The 18228-nt window shown below is 41.7% G+C and overlaps 1 protein-coding gene across 2 annotated transcripts in view; it reads left to right on the top strand.

Annotated features, from left to right (window-relative positions):
• The window catches only part of SYNPO2 (synaptopodin 2), a 76817-nt gene that overhangs the window by 44741 nt on the left and 13848 nt on the right, over nt 1-18228 (top strand). For both annotated transcript variants that reach the window (XM_004175594.6, XM_072928808.1), the window contains exons 2-4: nt 6636-6787; nt 11012-11802; nt 14902-17087. In XM_004175594.6, the coding sequence (XP_004175642.6) occupies nt 6636-6787; nt 11012-11802; nt 14902-17087 (3129 nt within the window). The remainder of the gene's footprint in view (nt 1-6635; nt 6788-11011; nt 11803-14901; nt 17088-18228) is intronic.

The following is an 18228-nucleotide window of genomic DNA, read 5'->3' as shown; positions in this document are numbered from 1 at the left end:
GTATTCCCAATGAATTTATGTGGATGTAAATCAAGAATTCTAGGCAAGACTATTTCCTAATAATTTGACTTTTAAAACCTGTCAAGGAACTCCTCTGCTACCATTACTCAGTAAAATCTACAAGTGGCTCCAATTCCCTTCCTGAAGATCCGATCACTCTTTCCTGTCTGCACATGGCTGTCTACTGACAGCTACATTCTCTTTATATACATAGTAAAACAGAAAATTAAGAACAAAAAATTCTTCCAGTTTTCCTCATTTATGGGCACTTTTTTCCTTAAGACTCATTATTTATACAGACCACATTATAACTCGTGATGGCAGTGCTTGGGGATGGGGAAGAGAGTTAAGGTAGAAATCCATTTGGATGTTCTCATTGTAAACCTGACTTAAAGCCCCTCCAGAAACCATGGAGAAAACAAGGGGATGTGAGCTTGTCCCTTCATCACCCCCTCTGATTTGGCAATAGCCCTGTTTACCAGGCTGGAGTCTCTGAGCTATTTAAAGGATCTACGGAGATCCCTAAAAAACCCAAGCACATTAGGAGGTAGGCTTAACTTACTGTACAGTCCTTCATATCTAACCCCCAAAAGCTCACTAAGTGAAGGCTGCTTTTCTGTCTAAAGGACTCCTGCATGCATGACCATTGCCAAACAAGGCCCTAGAGCCTTATTTATAAACTGTGGCTGAATTAATTTGATTTGTAACTTCATTTTAATTCCCTAGCTTCATACAAATCAAACTACTAATACACTAACATTTGTCACTCTGAGTGCTTCTGCTTCTTTCTCATAGCAAAGCATTGCTCATTTTATTAGAGTGACAGATAACTTTCAAATATTCTAAAATACATTTGCCAGCCACTGCCCTTGCTGTAGGGTTTATAACAGAAGAGATGAAGTGCCTTTTTTGGTGGGTTTTGGGATTTTTTTTTAATACTATGTACAGGAAACACTGATCTTTGATCCTTCATCCTGAACTTCATGATTAACACTTAGCCAATGAATTAATGAGGAAAAATAACTTCTGGAAAGTATGACCTAATGTGTGATAAAATTAAACTAAGTAGTGAATATGTTGCTTTATTTATGCTGGCCTCAAAACATATTTAAGAAAAACATGCTAGCCAGACAAATTTATTGCAGCAATTAACAAGACAGGCCTTTAATTCTTGTAATACTAATTAGTTAAGTGGCAAAGCTGAGTTCCACTATAGTTTGTGTACTTTCATGTGTAGTACTATCTGTCACTTTTTTAGCAAGCAGAATACTACTTTCTCTAATGACTAAGATTTTGATCACTTCATCACTTCTGTCTTTTCAATCACTTTGAATCCCCACCACTTTTACAGCCAGGATGAGGCCTATTCAAGTCAGTTTGACTTTATTGTTATTTCTGACACATAACCCATTTAACTTGGATTCTTAACTTAATTTTACTTGCTCTCAAAGTTAAGGTATCTGACTGTATATTAAAAAAATACATTTAGAAACATCAGAACTGTATTCAGGGTGTCAAAGTTAAAGTGTAAGTTGTTTCTTTTAGAGAAAATATTACTTGTGAAAGGAGTGCATCAACCACTTACTGCTTTAATATTAGTACGAACATCAGAAGAAGCAGCAGTGTCTCTCCAGCCCCACCTTCTTGCATACTGACACCTATTTTCTCTGCTTCTTCACGATTTCATATCTCTGGCAATATAACAGAACAATTAAAAAAACCTCAACACAAGGCACATTTAAACAATGCCACTCTACTAATTCATAGTTAGTTAGTTCTATACAGTAAGGGTACTAATCCTTAGATTTAAGCTAATTATTACTTTAAAAAGTTTATTTAATAGAAATTTATTAAACATATTTCTGCATTACTGATAACAACAAGACATCAAAGGGCACAGTTTGCTACTGTAGTAAAAATTACTGCTTTAAAAGCTGGCTAGTTGTTGGGTCTGAGAAGGTAACATTAATCTGAGTAATCATTATTCAGTAAGGGCATAGCCGTAGTCAAAGGACATGTCCTTTGCTATTGATGTTTAATCACCAGTTTAAAAGAAAACAAAAAAATCAATGCTGCTAAAGTTTGCAGTTGACATAACTAAAACAGTAAACAATAATGAGGATGAACAACTGATCTACAGAAGTCCCTTGCCTGGTAAGCCTTGCTATTTTGGGCAACATATTTCATCACAGCGGAACACAAGGCCAGCCACCAAAGACCCAAGCCTACCACTGAGGACACACATGTGAATAACATTCCAGGAACCAGCTTCAAACCTTGAGGGGCAGCAGCACCTCAAATGAGGCTTCAGGAATCAGACAGGATATCCAACTGAATAGGCTCTTCCAGAGGTGACGTCTCAGTGAAAGAAACTACTCTGTCTCTATGAGCAAGTTGCCTGATATGGCAGGGAAGGATATTTCCACTGCCAGTGGCAATATTTCTTGTTCTGCTGTTTAAAAGCTGCTGGCAAACTGAGAAAGGATGAGTAGATAGTTCTGAAAATAACTCATGGTTTTGGAAAGCTTGCTTTAAATTCAGAATGTTGCAAAATATATGTATATTTTAAACCTACATAAGTCTTATTTTATTAGATACATTTTTAGGCTAAATGGACTGTGCTTATGGTCACATTACTCATTTCCTCACATTGGCTGCCCAGTAAGGCTATACCTGATGCACAGCACTTAGACACATGTCCCGGATAAAGGTTTGCACTCCTGGCTCCAGAATGAACTAAGTTTCAGGACAAGATTAAGATACACATCATCCTTAACAAAAATCACTGGTAAAGATGATGAAAAGATGATGAAAAATCCTAATAATTCTTCATTGTGCCATTAGAGATACTGGACTGCAGAGTGTCCTCAAGTCTATTTGCCTCACTTTAAACTATAACTCACTGACCTTGTTACCAGGTTCAACATACCTCAGCCCTGTTTGCTTATTATAGGGCTCAAACATGCACCCAAAATCATCAGCTGGTCAGCTGAGCCACAGTTGCTGTCTGTGCATCCACTTGCAGCCACAGAGAGTGACAGGTTCATCTACTCCAGATTTTTAGCTTCATCGGGATAACATTTTTGAAGCTAATTTCTTAGTTATTCTTGATTTACCATACTTTGTTTCATAGCATGGAACAACTCTGGGTTGTAACTGGAGAGCTTTCAGATTGAATCAAAGGATATCTAGTTATGTGGGAAGGAGTAGCCTGTTGGCAGAAGGAGACTTGATCTAGTTTAAATTAAAAGCACAGGATGAGGGCTGTGCCCTCCCATTTGCTTTCTCTAAAAATACATTTTCCCCACACTCACATGAGCACAGCCACTGTGTATGCATCCATTTATTCTTAACAGGTTAAGAAACTGACTGGAACTGCCATATGCTGTGAGCATCCATGGCTACTCCAGCCCCAGCAGCATTCCCACAGCCACCACCAAAGTTCCTGTCCTACACTTTCCTCACATACCTGTGTCTTTGGGAAGTGATCTCTCACCAGGCCAGCACAGCACCCAGAGCTTGCTCACTCACAGTTTCCACCTGAAGTCTTCACAGACCATCCTGAGCAGCCTCTGGACAGCCCCCAGTCCCTGCTGCCTCTGAACTGGTGCCAGGGGTTCCTGGATTCCTTGGGGTGCTCAGATAACAGGGAATACCCAGGCTAAGTTCTTCACACAACATGGAACAGTTTTCTCCTAAGTTTAATATTTCTGTGGATGTGAGGAACTGCTCAGCACTCGACATTTTAATCATCAAAGGGCACTCCTGATAGCAGGAAATTCTGGATACAGGAGAAATCTGGAAATGAAAAGAAATTACACACTTCAGGTACATTGAACAATAAAATGTCCTGACTGAAGGGGAGCAGGAAAGCAATAGAGGCAGCACCAGCTGAAAATGGGGTGGAGCTCTTCAAGGTGCACACTAGCAGCTGGTATCTTGACAGGTTCAGCACTAACAGCACCTACCAAGTTTTGCTGTGTTATACTGGTATTGCAGGCATTGGAAAACAAAGAAAATACTTCCAAACTTATTTTCCTTGTGGTGAGATCCCATTCAAAAAATTGATTAGAAAACTCACATCTTCTTCCTCAGGAAAACTTCAACTCCAAGTGCATAGGAGAAACAAATACCTGAGAAAGCCAGGGCTGCACTATGAGGCAAGAGCAATCACTGGTTTTGTAAGAATCTCTCCTGCTCTACAACCAAATATGCCTCACTTTAAGTCCCCAAGAACTGGATAAAGGTTTCTTACTGTCCCCTGTGTGACCAAGTTGCATTTCTGCTAACAAAAGCAGCTTTTGTTTCCCAGTGGGCTCCTCAAAGTCTTTCTGCCAAAACTTTGAGAGAATACTGTCTGCCGAACACATATTTTACCAGGGAGATATTTCTTTCCACAAATCTTCTTGGAATTTTGTTGTTGTTGTTCTGGATGGGTCTTTTTTCATTATTATTTATTTGTTTATTTATATTATTTTTCCCAGAAATCTGAAAAGTTTCAGTTTACATGAGTGAATTATTTATTCATTTCTGTGGGTTTCAAATGAAAACAAATAAACAAAGCCAGAAACAATTACAGCTTGCCTAGCAAAGCAGTCTACATATTGTTGAGTAAGTGGGTGTTATGCTGAGGCAGATGATGATGGGATATTCTATCCTAAAAGCAACCTGCTATAATTTACCACACAATCTGCCCTTGCCTATTTGCTCTGGGTGCTCTCTCACTCTCTCTTCCCTTTTATTAACCCAACAGAAAGACCAAAAAAAAAAAAAAAAGGGTTAATACTGAGGTGATTTTATATAGACATTGTTCAAATTTGGGAGGATGTTTTGCATCCAGTTTCATATATCTCAGAATTGTGCTCTCTCAACAATTCATTAGGCAGAAAAAATGGACCAAGAGAACCTTTTAAGAACTTTGAAAGGAAAATCAATCTCCTTGTCTGTTTGGTTTTGTTTTTCTTTTTTATGCTACCAAGGAATCCCTCAAACACTAAATAAAGAAAAAGAAACAGGTTTTCTTCTCATAATCTAGGTATCATATTATAGTGTTTCAGAGTTCACAGGTTTCTATAATGGATGTTTATTGATTTTCCGAAAAAGGCTCACTCAAAGTTCTTCATGGTATCTACATTATATATTTACATTCAGGCCAAGGATATCTTGTAAAATTTTAATAGCATACCCTTTTATTTAAAAAAAGACAGTAACTAAACCTCAACACAAATGCTAGCCACTGCCTAAAGTGTCATTTCTTCCCAAGGCACAAGGATGTTTATCCTCTTGTCCAAGGGGAGATAAACAGAGCAGCATACCACTCCATATTTGTAAATGTTAACTCTGCAAGGTAGAAACTGGCTTCTGTATGCACTAGGCTTCTGTTCCTTCGCTGCTCCATGAGCCGTAATGTGACATGTGGGAATGTGTAAATTGAAACAGCAGAGATAGATATGATGGCCCTGTCACAGAAAAATGTGCAGTCTTACTGTTGTGCCCCACATCATCCTGACTCCAAGGAACTTCCTTTCTGAAATGTGTCTTAGGTACCAGCCCAGGGGCTTAATTAGAAAATCTGGGACAATTCCATGAGTCTGCGGTGCAGTTCCACCCTCAGGTCCAGAATATATCAGAAGTAGCTTTCCTACAGTGAGTAGGGACTGACTCTGCTACAGTGAGTGTGGTAGAAATGCTACTTCTCTAAAACTTTTCAAGAAAACACTACAAAAATTAACAAGGGAAATGCACTGAGTGAACAATTGGATGTGGTATAAGGCCAAAGTACTCACACCAACAGGTAAAAGATTGAGATCAAAGAACTCAAGGCCAGCCCTTTTTTTGTGTATATGTCATTCTAAAATAGACTTGTTCAAGAATCCTGGTTAATACAACACACTCTTTGCCAAATATGTACTTCAAAAATAGCCATCAACAGTAGGCATACCTTGAGTGGTGTTAGAGCTGTCTGGGTTTTGTTATGCAAAGACTGTGATAAGTTATAACACACTGCCAGTGGAAAAAGGAGTGAAAGTGAAAAACTGAGCTGCACAGGATTCTTGAAAGAGAACTTAACAGGGAATTTAGACCATAACAGGCATGCTTTAATAAATCAGGGCACTTACTCACATGACTAAACATGGATTTAGCATTTCCAGGGATGCAGATGTCTATCGTTTGGAGATTAAAACTACAGTTGGGCATCTAAGGAAAAAGTGACCAGAATGTAGATATTGATGCTCTACCCAGAGAGACCTGAATTTACAGACTCTTCTTTTACAGTCTCAGCGCAGATTTCAGCTCTTAGTAGCCTTCATTTTCAGAGAAACTAATGGGCATTTTTTGCAGTTCTGCTGAACTGTGATCAATTGATTGTTGTCTGTCCCAAACTTCCACGTCTCCCAGTTTTGAAAGAATTAATCCAGCCTGTTTGACACCTAGCTCACGAGCTCAGTAAAGCAGAAGGTTTTGTATTATTACTGGCCAGAATAGTATTAACCTCAACTGAGACAAGTCATAAATTTGTTTATGATCAATATCATTGATCCTTTTGCACAGACAAAAGTATGCTGAGGCCATGGTTGCTGCTGTTTTCAAATGAACACTAATTGTGCAATTTGGAATTTTTCTTTGACTCGTAGGTTCGCAGCAAAAGCAAAGCAGCCAAGGCTGGACTGTGCGAGGGGGATGAGGTGGTGTCTATCAATGGCAAGCCTTGTGGAGACCTAACCTATGCTGAAGTCATTGCTCTGATGGAAAGCCTGACTGACGTCCTGCAGATGCTTATCAAGAGGTACAAGGATACTTTGGTGCAATTCAGTGAATCAGCTGGAAAATGCTGGCTTTGAACACACTTGTTTTGCAGACTTACACTGAGAGGTTCTGATAGTCCTGTTGTTAATGTCTGTAACTGCTTGGATGGAAAAGGAAGACAGAGAATTTGAGCTGAAGGAATTAATGTATATAATTTTGTGCCAGCAGCAGTGAGGCACAGAATTAATAGTACAGTCTCCAAATGTAAGTACTAATACATGCAAGGTGTCTACTACCATATATGCATAGTGCAGAGCCCTGAGTTCAGTTATTCCCTGTACCCCTTTGAAGCAGTGAAGTGTTGTTATTCCCCGCAGATAGGGAAGTGAGGCTTACATAAAACAAAGGCTGTATAGATGGAGAAACTGTGCTACCCAGATAGGCCTTGATGATGACATGGCAAATGGTCTTCTTAGGTGGCAAAATGTGTTAGTGGTCAGGAGGAGGAGAGGGTCTGGAAGTCATGAATTCTATTTCTGTAGCTGTTATCACCTCACTTGATGAGGTGGGGGAAGTCACAGCTCTCTGGGTCTGTTTCTGCCTTTGTAAAATTGTGAGGGGGAATTTCAGTTTTTGAAAATGCTTCAAGTTTCTTAGAGCAGAGAAGCTTCATACAAACTTACAAGCAGGCCTGCATTACTGCTGACTCAACATCAGTCTATTCCAATGCCTACTCTGTAATTGCCATCAGTGTAATAAAGGCAACCTGAGTTCAGAGCCACCTACAGGAAAGCACATTCTCCCCAGACAGTGAATTCAGACAGGATGAATTCTGAGTTGCCTTCAGTGAAGGTAAGAAGAGGAAGAAAAGTCTTGAAACTCCCACATTCCTTGTAAGGACTTGAGGCTCCCCCCAGAGCTACTGCAGCTCCCTCTCACAGGCAGGACCAGGAAAGGATCAGAATTCATCATGACAGATACCAGAGCAGTGTCCCTAGAAAGGCTGAAAACAGGCACTTGTCTCTGGCTACCAGGGATGTCTACGCAGCATGTGGAATTCCTCATGGTTCCTGCAACCTACACAAAGGAGCTTTCCTCAAGTGCTTAGCAGTTCAAAGTGACACTCTGCCTTCAAAACTAGATGCTCTCAAGGCATGCTCATTTTATTTATAACAGACATTTTTACATGGCCTGTAGCTGTCTGGGGCTGAGTAATGTATCAGTGTGACAGGATCAGGGGAACAGTGTTAGCTGAGGATTAGAGTTTACCTTCCCCAGAGTGCACAGCTCCTACTCCTGGTTCAGCAGGGGAGCAGCTGAGAGTTCCTCATGTGATAGCTGCATTCTTCTGTTTTTAATTCGTAACATGGCTATTGGAACTGTGTTTGTAAGAATGGTATTTGCGGCTGACCAGCTGTCTTCTCTTCAGCCATAGAAATAGCTCCACATACTTTGACTCCTGCCTGTTGCTGTTCCATAACTGATATTCAGTTGTCTGAAGGCCACAGGATGCTGCAGCTGAAAGGGACTCTCCATTGCCCTTGGTAGAATTAATGGTGAACAGCAAGGCATGTCCTGAAAATCAGAACCAAAACAGAGTGTTTATACCATGTAATTCAGTGTTTCATGGAACGAAACCATGCCAGAAATTATTGGAAAATTGCAGTTGCTTAACACTCTGAAAGTGACTAAAACGTTCTAAAGAAATTCACTGTGAGAATCTTTAAACTTCTTCTCATCAGCTCATCTCTCCTAAATCCCAGTCCCTGCTGTCTGTATCTTCCCATGTATGGGAGAATGGACTGAAACACTTCTCTTCCACTCCCATCTTGGTTGTGGGTACTATCCCTCTCAGCACTACTCCCATAAGGATTCTTCAGGAAGTGCCTTAGCATCCTTTGAGGGCAATGAGAAGCAAATGCTTCCTTTCCTGAGTAGCCAATTGTTAGCAGCCACCTCAAGAAAATGCTGAAAAGCATGAGGAAATAATAATTTAAATAGTATTCCACCGGTGATCTTTACATCTATCTTTTTTTAGCAGGGAAGAATATTTTCCATTGGAAAGCTCCTGGTTGTCCCTGATTTTTTTACATGAAGGATGTGATTTTTCACAAGCATTAATTGTTGACCTAATTCTGCTCTTACAAATCATCCTGGGAGGAAAATTGGGCTTTTAAAATAGTTTTTAAAATGCTACTTGGTCTTTGATGTCTACCAAAAGTTTTCCCAATGCTGTGTAAGCCACAAGGAGTTAGTGACCAGCAGCAGTGCCCAGAAAATGCTCAGTTTACAGGATGAGAGGAAAGCGACACCCTGCAGGGCGGGCACTCCCAGATGCCGTGTCGGGGAGCATCTCACTGACCTTCCCGGCAAATGCTGAGCAGATGGATCCGGGAAACACGGAGAGAGGGGACAGACACCAAAACGCCGGCCTGGCCTTCTCATGCAGTGTTAGCAGCTCCTGGGCTACTGCTGAGTCTAGAGAGAACATTTCTAGGGGCAAGAAGGGAGTGCTCACTGCATGCTGACATAAAATACACCATGTAGAGAGTAAAGACATGAGCCTGCAACAAACCCTGCCCTGCTGACTCCAGGAGTTCTGCTTCCTTCCTGGAAATACACCAGGGCTGTTGTTCCTGCAGTGAGCTGGAAAGGCCTGAATCAGAACCAATCATCTGACAAAACAGAATCTGAAATTACAAAAAAGAAATCATACCCAGTATTCTGCCTTTTGACATGGGATACACAATTATGTCTATATAGAGTAGAAGTATATCCATACGTAGCAAGGGCCTTTTAAGGTGGAAATCTTTCTCTCCCACACATACACACAATCATTCAACTACCAATAAAGGCTAACATTTAGCTGGCCCAGCCCCCAGTCCATATCTTACAAGGAAATGTTTACAGATTTCTGTAATTTATCTATGCTCGAGAGCAGTACAATTGATCATCCAAATAGCATCATCCCATGGGATCCAACAACACTCACAAGGAGCTCCCTAAATTAAAATCTGTCTGACCTTTACCAAGGCCCATATGTGGTGAAATGGATCTTACACCTTTCATGCTATGGGAGGCAGACCCAGACTGCCACAAACAGTAAGCTGTATGCCTGAAAAGCAAGCCATATTGATGCTTCTTCAGCACACTGAAAGATTAATTCCTTCTGCTGCTTCTTCCAATCTTTTTTTCTAGGGAGTTCCAAAGTTTCAGAATAGCCAGGGCTGCTTTTGATTTCAAAAGTCCATAGTACTTGATGGGGACTTTACTGAGGACGCCTACCACTTTGAAAAAGTGCTTTGCTACCTTCGGCCAGATAGAAACTCTAAATAACATGCTGCAGCCTTGCTGTGCAGAGAAGGTTTCTCCTCAAATTAATAGTACTCAATATGGTTGGGAGTACTGAAAGAAGGTGCTAGAGGTACACCAAGTGTCCTAAGAGCAGTAAATCATCTTAACTGGGCCAGAGGAATTAACCGTTTAGCAAAAAGGAGCTACAGTGGTATATATTGTAGGTTTTGTAAGTGAGAACAACATTTTCCAGTTGGAAATAGTATATTTTTAAATATGTAGGAAATATTGTATAGTTCACTACCCTTTTTTGCTGGATCACCGGAATAGCCCAGAATATTTCCATTAATCCACTACATATAAGGTTGATGATACTCTCAGGAATTCTTCGAATGTGTATTTCAAATATTCATTTCCCTCCCTCTGATCCTTATCCAGTACTTCTCTATTCCTTAGAGAGTGAATGATTTGGGAGGGGAACCTCATGTAAGGATGGTGCCTAAAACTGTTGCAGTAGTGGCTACAGAGCCAAAAATTAACCACTTCTGTGGTGTCATGCAAAGTCAATTGTCTCACAGACATGTGAAATATGAAGGATTGTCTGAAAAGTCTCAGCAGCATTTCTCTGGAAACCCTACAACAGAAATGTGTCTGTGAAAGCACACAGATGTTAAGAATTATACAATTCCACATTTCAGGTTAGTAGTGGGGTAATAGTTCTACTAGAGTCATGTAATTTCCCTGTTACTGGACTGCGAAGTTGAAAAATTCTGAAAGATACAAAGATGCTTTGTATTTAAAATGTCTGCATTCTGGGAAAATTCTTCTTTTTAAGTGGACCTGCTAGAAGGTGCCACAATTAATTAGGGTGGAGAAATACTATGCAGAAATTGCTTTTGCAACTCTATTTACAATGGCTGTGCTTATAGAAGCTTGAATTCAATTTCTTGAATTCTTTATGTATGTGCAGATCCTCCAGTGGAATAAATGAAACCTTGAATGCTGAAAGAGAAAATGGGAAGCATGAGAACATAAAAATTGAGGACTATGGGGAGAACACCACACTGCAAATGAACACAGCACAAGAGATACCCCATGGAGATTTATGCATCACAGAGATTTACAGTGGGACTCACCACGGAGCAGCAGAAAGCAACACACACTTTGCTGAAACAAAACAAGAGACCACACAAAGCCACAGAATTCCTCCTAAAGTGATAGGCACCCCCAAAGTGATCGTGACAGATGAGGCTGGTGTCAGAGGGACGGCAGAAGAAATGCCAGGTGCTGTGGTTGAGCTGCAGGTGTCCCTCTCAAATGACGCCCACAAGGCCACCAATGCTCCTGCTGTGACTCTCTTGGGGGCAGAAAAGTGCCCCCCTTCAGGCAGAGGACCCAGTGCACCACAGGGCGGGAGCAGCCCCCTCATCGCAGTTCCCTTGGGTGTGAAGGAGGGCAACATCCAGTGGTCAAACAAAGTAGTCCACTTTTCCAGCAGCAAGGAGGTCAAGAGGATCCAAGGGGCAGCTCCATCCATCCCCACGGTGGAGGTGATCCTAGACTGCTCAGAAAGGGAGAAGGAAGCACCCAGGTCTCCGTCTGAAAGGGGGTGTGTTGATTCTCAAGTAGAAGGAGGGCAGTCAGAAGCACCTCCTTCCCTCCTCTCCTTTGCAATCTCACCAGAAGTCACAGTGCAGGGAGAAGACAGCAAGCACTCGGAAAAGGAACACAGACCTCTCAAGCACAGAGCAAGGCACGCAAGTGAGTATGTCCCATCTAATCATTTGCACTGCCTGGGGGCATCTTTTGTAGCTTTGGATATAATTTCAGGATTTAGAATGCATTAGAAAAAAAATGTCTAGATATTTTTTTCTGCAGTTTTCTAACTTCCCCTCTCTTTCTTTTAAATGATGTTTCTGTTCTTGCTTTATGTATTTTTCAGGGTAATACAATGCTCCTGGTGATGAGCCAAGAGTGTACCCATGCCTTAACTGTGCTGAATAACTTTGCTTAGTAGACTTCCACTTTGAAATTAACTCATGACTTTGTCCAACTAAAAATACTTACAACTCCTGAAAGGGCTGAACTCTGCTGGTCTTCCAATTCATATTCAGTGGCAATCGGTAAAATATTAACAAAAAGAGCAAGTTGCTTGCACATGTCTAAGTGAATCCTGTGGCTTTCTCCTTTTATAGCAAAAGCTTTGCGTTGTCATTTGCATCATCTAAAACCAAAGCCATGCCACCGCTTTGAAAAGTTAATTAAAAAGTCTAGCAGCAAAGCTTGATGTTGTCTGCAGAAGAGATTTTGACAGACACCAGCATGTGTATAACTGTTACATGATCCTTTTGGTTTTGTCAGCCTTCTCTAGACTGTAAAGTGAACATGTTATTTCTCCTGACTCCCAGATCCAGAGGTCAGCTTCAAAAGGTGTCCAAGAAGTTTACATGGAAGCAAACTTGTCACTGGAGCCAATATTGATTAATTGGGTGTAGAGGTGTATTATTTATTAATTAATCTATTAATTTCTTTGTTATTTTATTCATCTGGGAGCTTTCTGTTGGTTGCTTGCTCCTTCCAAGCAATGTGAAGAATCCTGTCTGGGGATTTAGTTGCAGTATGTCAAAGGTGCTTGAATGTGTGCAGTGAGATACTGTAGCAACAAACTATTTCATAGGCAGTGTTGGAACTCCTCTGCTAACCCACTGCTAATTCCTCTGGAAGCATATTTTTAGCATGATAACCATTTGTGTCTCATTGGCAAGTGGATTAGGCAGTTACTTATGCCTAAGTGCCTGTATGCAACCCACTTATTTCGGGCATATTAAATGAAGTATAAAAGAAAAGTGTGCGTGCTTCACATTTTGGCTGTGAAGTCAGAAACAACTGTGGAACTGTGCCTGCATTTCTTAGGGAATGACTTGCAGTGCCTGTCCTAAAAGGCAAAAATACAAAGATGAACTACTTTTTAAATTACAAAATGCTCCTTAAGGAAGAAGTCCTGTTCTTTTTCCATGTCAACTACGACCATCTCAGTCACTTCTAAACTAGTGGCTGGTCATTATCCCTAGGAACCACTGATTTAACACAAATTTTTTTTGCATTATTATTACTACATTACTTATTATTATTATTATTATTATTAACCTGTCTACACATTAGAAAAAACAAATTGCCCAGCATAGTGAATGCTCCATGTGTAGCAAATACTATGCATGTTTTCTGCAAAAAATAGAAGTTATTATGCAGCATTTAAGTCTGAACTAGAGAATAACTTTTATTATGGGTGTTTGATCTCTTTAGCAGAAATTTTCTCTGTAAGTATTATTCTGATTATATTCACCTGAATAGATAACACTCTAACACTAAAACCCATAGTTTTGGAAAATACCTTCAGTGACTATTGTAAGCAATTGGATTGTCACAAGACTGAGCTAAGGATTTTGTGATCCTGCTCTCCAATAATAAAATATTACAAATTGCTGGTTTGGGTGCCATGCTCTTTTCTCTTCTATAGATTCTTGTGAGGACCATTAGTCCAGTTGTGCAGTCATCTGGCATAATGGCAAAACTCCAATTGTCTTTAATAGGAGAAGTATCAGACTCCATCTACTGACATGGCTAAAAGGATCATGACTAGAAAACACACAGCATGGCTTTCCTTAATAAGTTTGTTTTATTTATGCCAGAAAACGATACTAAATAATTTACTTTTATCAGAGGCATGTTTTTTCCTCATGACTATTGATTTAGTCAGGAATAGCTTTCAATTCCGTGTTTTTTGAAGGGAGGAGCTATTGAGGCTGTCATTGACAAGGTTCAGTGTTAGAGTATGAGGAAGGGGAAGCAGCAGGGGCACCAGCTCACTAGCATTGCCCCATGAGGCACATGCTCCATGTCCCATTACAAGGAAGCAGCCACACTGATGTCCAGTGCATCCATCAGCCTTGCAGCTGCATCTGTTCCTCTTTCACATGACCTGATGAAAACCAGTAGTTTATGCTTTCAGAAATATTGTCATTAATACTCCAGTGAATGCCCTTGAGAAGTTAGTTGAGTCTCCTTGGTTCTGCTCTTAACTCTGTATTCATTCTTGCCACATTTCCAAAATAAATATTCTCTATATGTTATATCTTACAGAACTTATATTTCAGGCAAGTAATGCTTGTTTAAAGACTGAAGACTGGATGCTTGTTTAAAGACTGTTTTCATTGTGTACCATGGACAAACTCCCACATCTACCAAAGGGCTGAAAGTTAAAGCTAATATTTTCTGTGTATGCCCTTCTGGATGTATACTGGCTTTTAAACAGCTAATACAAAGTAGCATACTGACTTTTAGGAAGTTTGCAATTTATAGGAGTAAAAAAAGCACCTAAATGGCAGAAGCTGCTGCCACTGTCAGACAGAATCTGCTCAGTTTCATTTGATATTAGACATTAAGCAGTCATGGGCCTGCCTGGCTGGGAATGGCTGCTGTAAGCCTAGGAACTTGTAGCCAAATACTTAGAAAATACCAGACCAGAAGCTGGATAAACGAGAAAATATCACCTGCCTGTTGATGCTGGGAATAAAAATTAAGAATGCTAGAAATAAAGACGTGTAATGTTCCTGTTGAGCTAAGAGAGTCCTAAAGAAAGTGATGTAGCCTTTGAACTTGCATGGGTGTGTCTCCAAGGCATGCTGGGTATGGAATTTATAACACAGCTGATACTGTGAGAAAAGCTTGAGTGTAATGAACTTTCCATACAAAAGAAATGTTTTCATATTTAATAAATTTCAGTACAGAAAAATGCACTTGATAGTCTCCTTGCAGCTTCATGGGCCGCATGAATTTAATGTGCGCTCTTTTTCTTTCCAGGGCTCCGACGAAGCGAGAGCCTGTCGGAGAAGCAGGTGAAAGAAGCCAAATCTAAATGTAAAAGCATTGCACTGCTGCTGACAGCAGCTCCCAACCCCAATTCCAAGGGGGTGTTGATGTTCAAGAAGCGCCGCCAAAGGGCGAGGAAATACACTTTAGTCAGCTACGGGACTGGGGAGTTAGAACGTGACGAGGACGAGGGGGAAGAAGGTGAAGGTGAAGAAGGGGACAAGGAAAACACTTTTGAGGTGAGCTTGCTTGCAACAAGTGAGTCGGAAATAGATGAAGATTTTTTCTCTGACATTGACAAGGACGGCAAGATTGTGACTTTTGACTGGGACAGTGGTCTGCTCGAGGTGGAAAAGAAGACAAAAAGTGGAGAGGAGATGCAGACACTTGCAGACAGCACAGGGAAAGGGGCCCTCATGTTTGCCAAGAGACGGCAGAGGATGGATCAGATTACGGCCGAGCAAGAGGAGATGAAGGCAAGCACAGTGCAGACAGAGGAGCACAGGGAAACCACCGTGACAGAGAACTTCCAGAAAGTGAGCTCTTCCGTCTATCAATCAAAAGAGGAGGAAATGTCAAGACAGCAGAGCTGTATGAGCAAAAACTACACAGACATGAGCCAGAATCACAGCAAAGTGGTTCAACAAAATGGCTTTGGCTTAGCACCTGGCACAAACCTCTCTTTTCAGTCCTCTGGAACTCAAAAGGCAGCATCTCTGAATAAAACTGCAAAACCCTTCCCTTCCGGAGTTCAAAACCGAGCAGCTGCACCATTTTCACCCATAAGAAATGTCACCAGTCCCCTTTCAGATGCAGCAGCACCACCTCCTTACTGCTCTGTCAGCCCACCAGCTGAGGCTTTCTACAGACCTGTCTCAGCTCCTGTGGCCAGCAAGGCTGGCCCACCAGCATGGGCAGCCACTGAGCCCACGGAACACATCGCATCCAGGGATGAGAGGATTGCCGTGCCAGCCAAAAGAACCGGGATACTGCAGGAGGCGAAGAGAAGAAGCACTTCCAAACCTATGTTCAATTTCAAAGACGCACCCAAAGTAAGTCCTAATCCTGCCCTGTTGTCCCTTGTACACAATGCAGAGGGCAAAAAAGGGACCGGAGCTGGTTTTGAGTCAGGACCCGAAGAAGACTACCTCAGTTTGGGAGCAGAAGCTTGCAATTTCATGCAGACTCAAGCATCTAAGCAAAAGGCCCCTCCTCCTGTTGCTCCAAAACCTTCACTCAAGGTGTCTCCTTCTGCTAGTAATCCAGTTTCACCGGTTTGGTCACCTTCAGCTGCAGCTTCCAACAAGCCTCCTTCTTTCCCAGCACCAGCCTCACCTCAGGCCGCGTATCCTGCACCACCCAAATCTCCACAGTATCCTCATTCTCCCATCCATCCCCCAAGCACTCTCGACCTATCTGGTCCTTTCAAAGGGCCTCAGGCCAGCCTGGCGAGTCCAAACCTTGCCCCCAAGTCAACACCAGTCACCCCAAGTGCTGCAGAAACAAAGCCTCCCTTCGAGATGCCACCAGCTATGAGTGGGAAAGGAGCACAGCTGTTCGCCAGGAGGCATTCCCGAATGGAGAAGTATGTGGTGGATTCAGAGACTGTGCAGGCAAACATGGCACGAGCCGCATCCCCAACTCCATCTTTACCAGCTTCTTGGAAATATTCATCTAACGTCCGAGCACCTCCACCCGTCGCTTATAATCCCATCCACTGCCCGTCCTATCCTCCTGCTGCTACCAAGCCTTCCTCTAAGGCTGCTGCTGCTACCAAAAACACGAAAAGAAAACCTAAGAAAGGTCTCAATGCTTTGGATATCATGAAACATCAACCTTATCAACTTGATCCATCTTTATTTACTTTCCAACCTCCTAAAGAAAGCCTTGCCATGAAGCAGACATCGAAGCTGTCCACTTCAAAGCAAACACTGCCTTTACCTCCCTACCTTCCACCTGGTGCTGGCTCTCCTACAAGGGCCCGGCCCTCTTCGGTGTACTCCGTGCCAGCCTATGGGTCCCAGCCTTCGTTCCCGTCCAATGCCTCTCTCCCAGGGAATGAATCATATTCACCCACAGGCTACTCCTCGTTTTCTAAGCCAGAAACCACCACATCCTCTTTGTTTACTGCTCCGAGGCCAAAATTTTCAGCCAAGAAAGCTGGTGTCACTGCACAGGTGTGGAAGCCATCGGTTATTCAAGAGTAAACCTGGTTTCTAAGCAGAAACTTAGTGTCCATTTTGCTTGCAGTCACTGGTTTGCAGTGGTCACCTGGCACACAGATTGTACCAGTGGTGTTCCTGAGCTTGCTTAAGAATGTCAGATGTATCACCTCAAATCTGGGTCCAAAACATTTGAACTTTCTAAAGGAATCAAAATAGATCTAAAATTTTTAGCGCATTTATGCATTTTATCAGGTGCTTTACAGAGATGACATCCTGAAATGGAGAGGTGCCATTGCATGAAGTGAGCAGGACACTAGGTTTTTGCTTTAGGACTACAACAATAGAAAAAATGAGCAATATTCCTCGTATGTCAAATTAACAGAGAACAGCTTTCTTCTCGTCCCTCTCCCCAACTGTGTTCTAATGACCTAGGGATTAGAGGACTTTGGTGGTTTTGTTGTTTTTTTTTTTTTTTAAGAAGTGCCTTATTAACTAATAGTAATATGTATTATTAACACAGCATAAAATAGACACAGTGTTAGACTCTGACTGATCACTAGCAGAACACAACTGGATAGACCTTTGGCCTGCACAGAGCCTCATGGAATTCACTCAGAATCTGTCCTGGTTTGAAGGTCCTTCCACAGGAATCTGGTTGATCAGCCAGGGGCTTAGCTTGTAAGCTATGTGGATCAGCTATGATCCAAAATCATGAATTGCCTCTGTGATTTCACAGAGAACATGCTATAAGAGATGCTGGAGTGTTATGAAGACTAAAAAGAGGTGGAAAGACAGCTGGACAAATTGTTTAAAATTTCCCATTTTGGGGAAATTTCACATCCCACATGCAGGCATATTTTTAGCCAGAGTTTGCCTTGAACCCAGCAAGTATGAGAAGCCTATAAGTCAAAATTATTGAGCAGTCAGAGAGGTGAGCTGGGTTTTGCAGCTGCAAAGTAATGAACTAGTTTCTTGTGAAAGCACAGTGACTGAGAACTGGAGGGCTACCCATAGAGTAGAGTGCTGATTCTTGCTCCCAGAGTACTCTGTGCCACAGAAATTACCAGTAAATCATGATTATGACTGTGTCTTCCTACTGGCCTCTTGTAAACATTTTATTTTCTTCTCTTGGGCCTCTACAATGCTTCTTCCC

Source organism: Taeniopygia guttata, chromosome 4, assembly GCF_048771995.1.
Source record: "Taeniopygia guttata chromosome 4, bTaeGut7.mat, whole genome shotgun sequence".
Taxonomy (NCBI): Eukaryota; Metazoa; Chordata; class Aves; order Passeriformes; family Estrildidae; genus Taeniopygia; species Taeniopygia guttata.
Note: the sequence above shows the minus strand (reverse complement) of the source record. Positions and strands in the feature narration are given on the sequence as shown.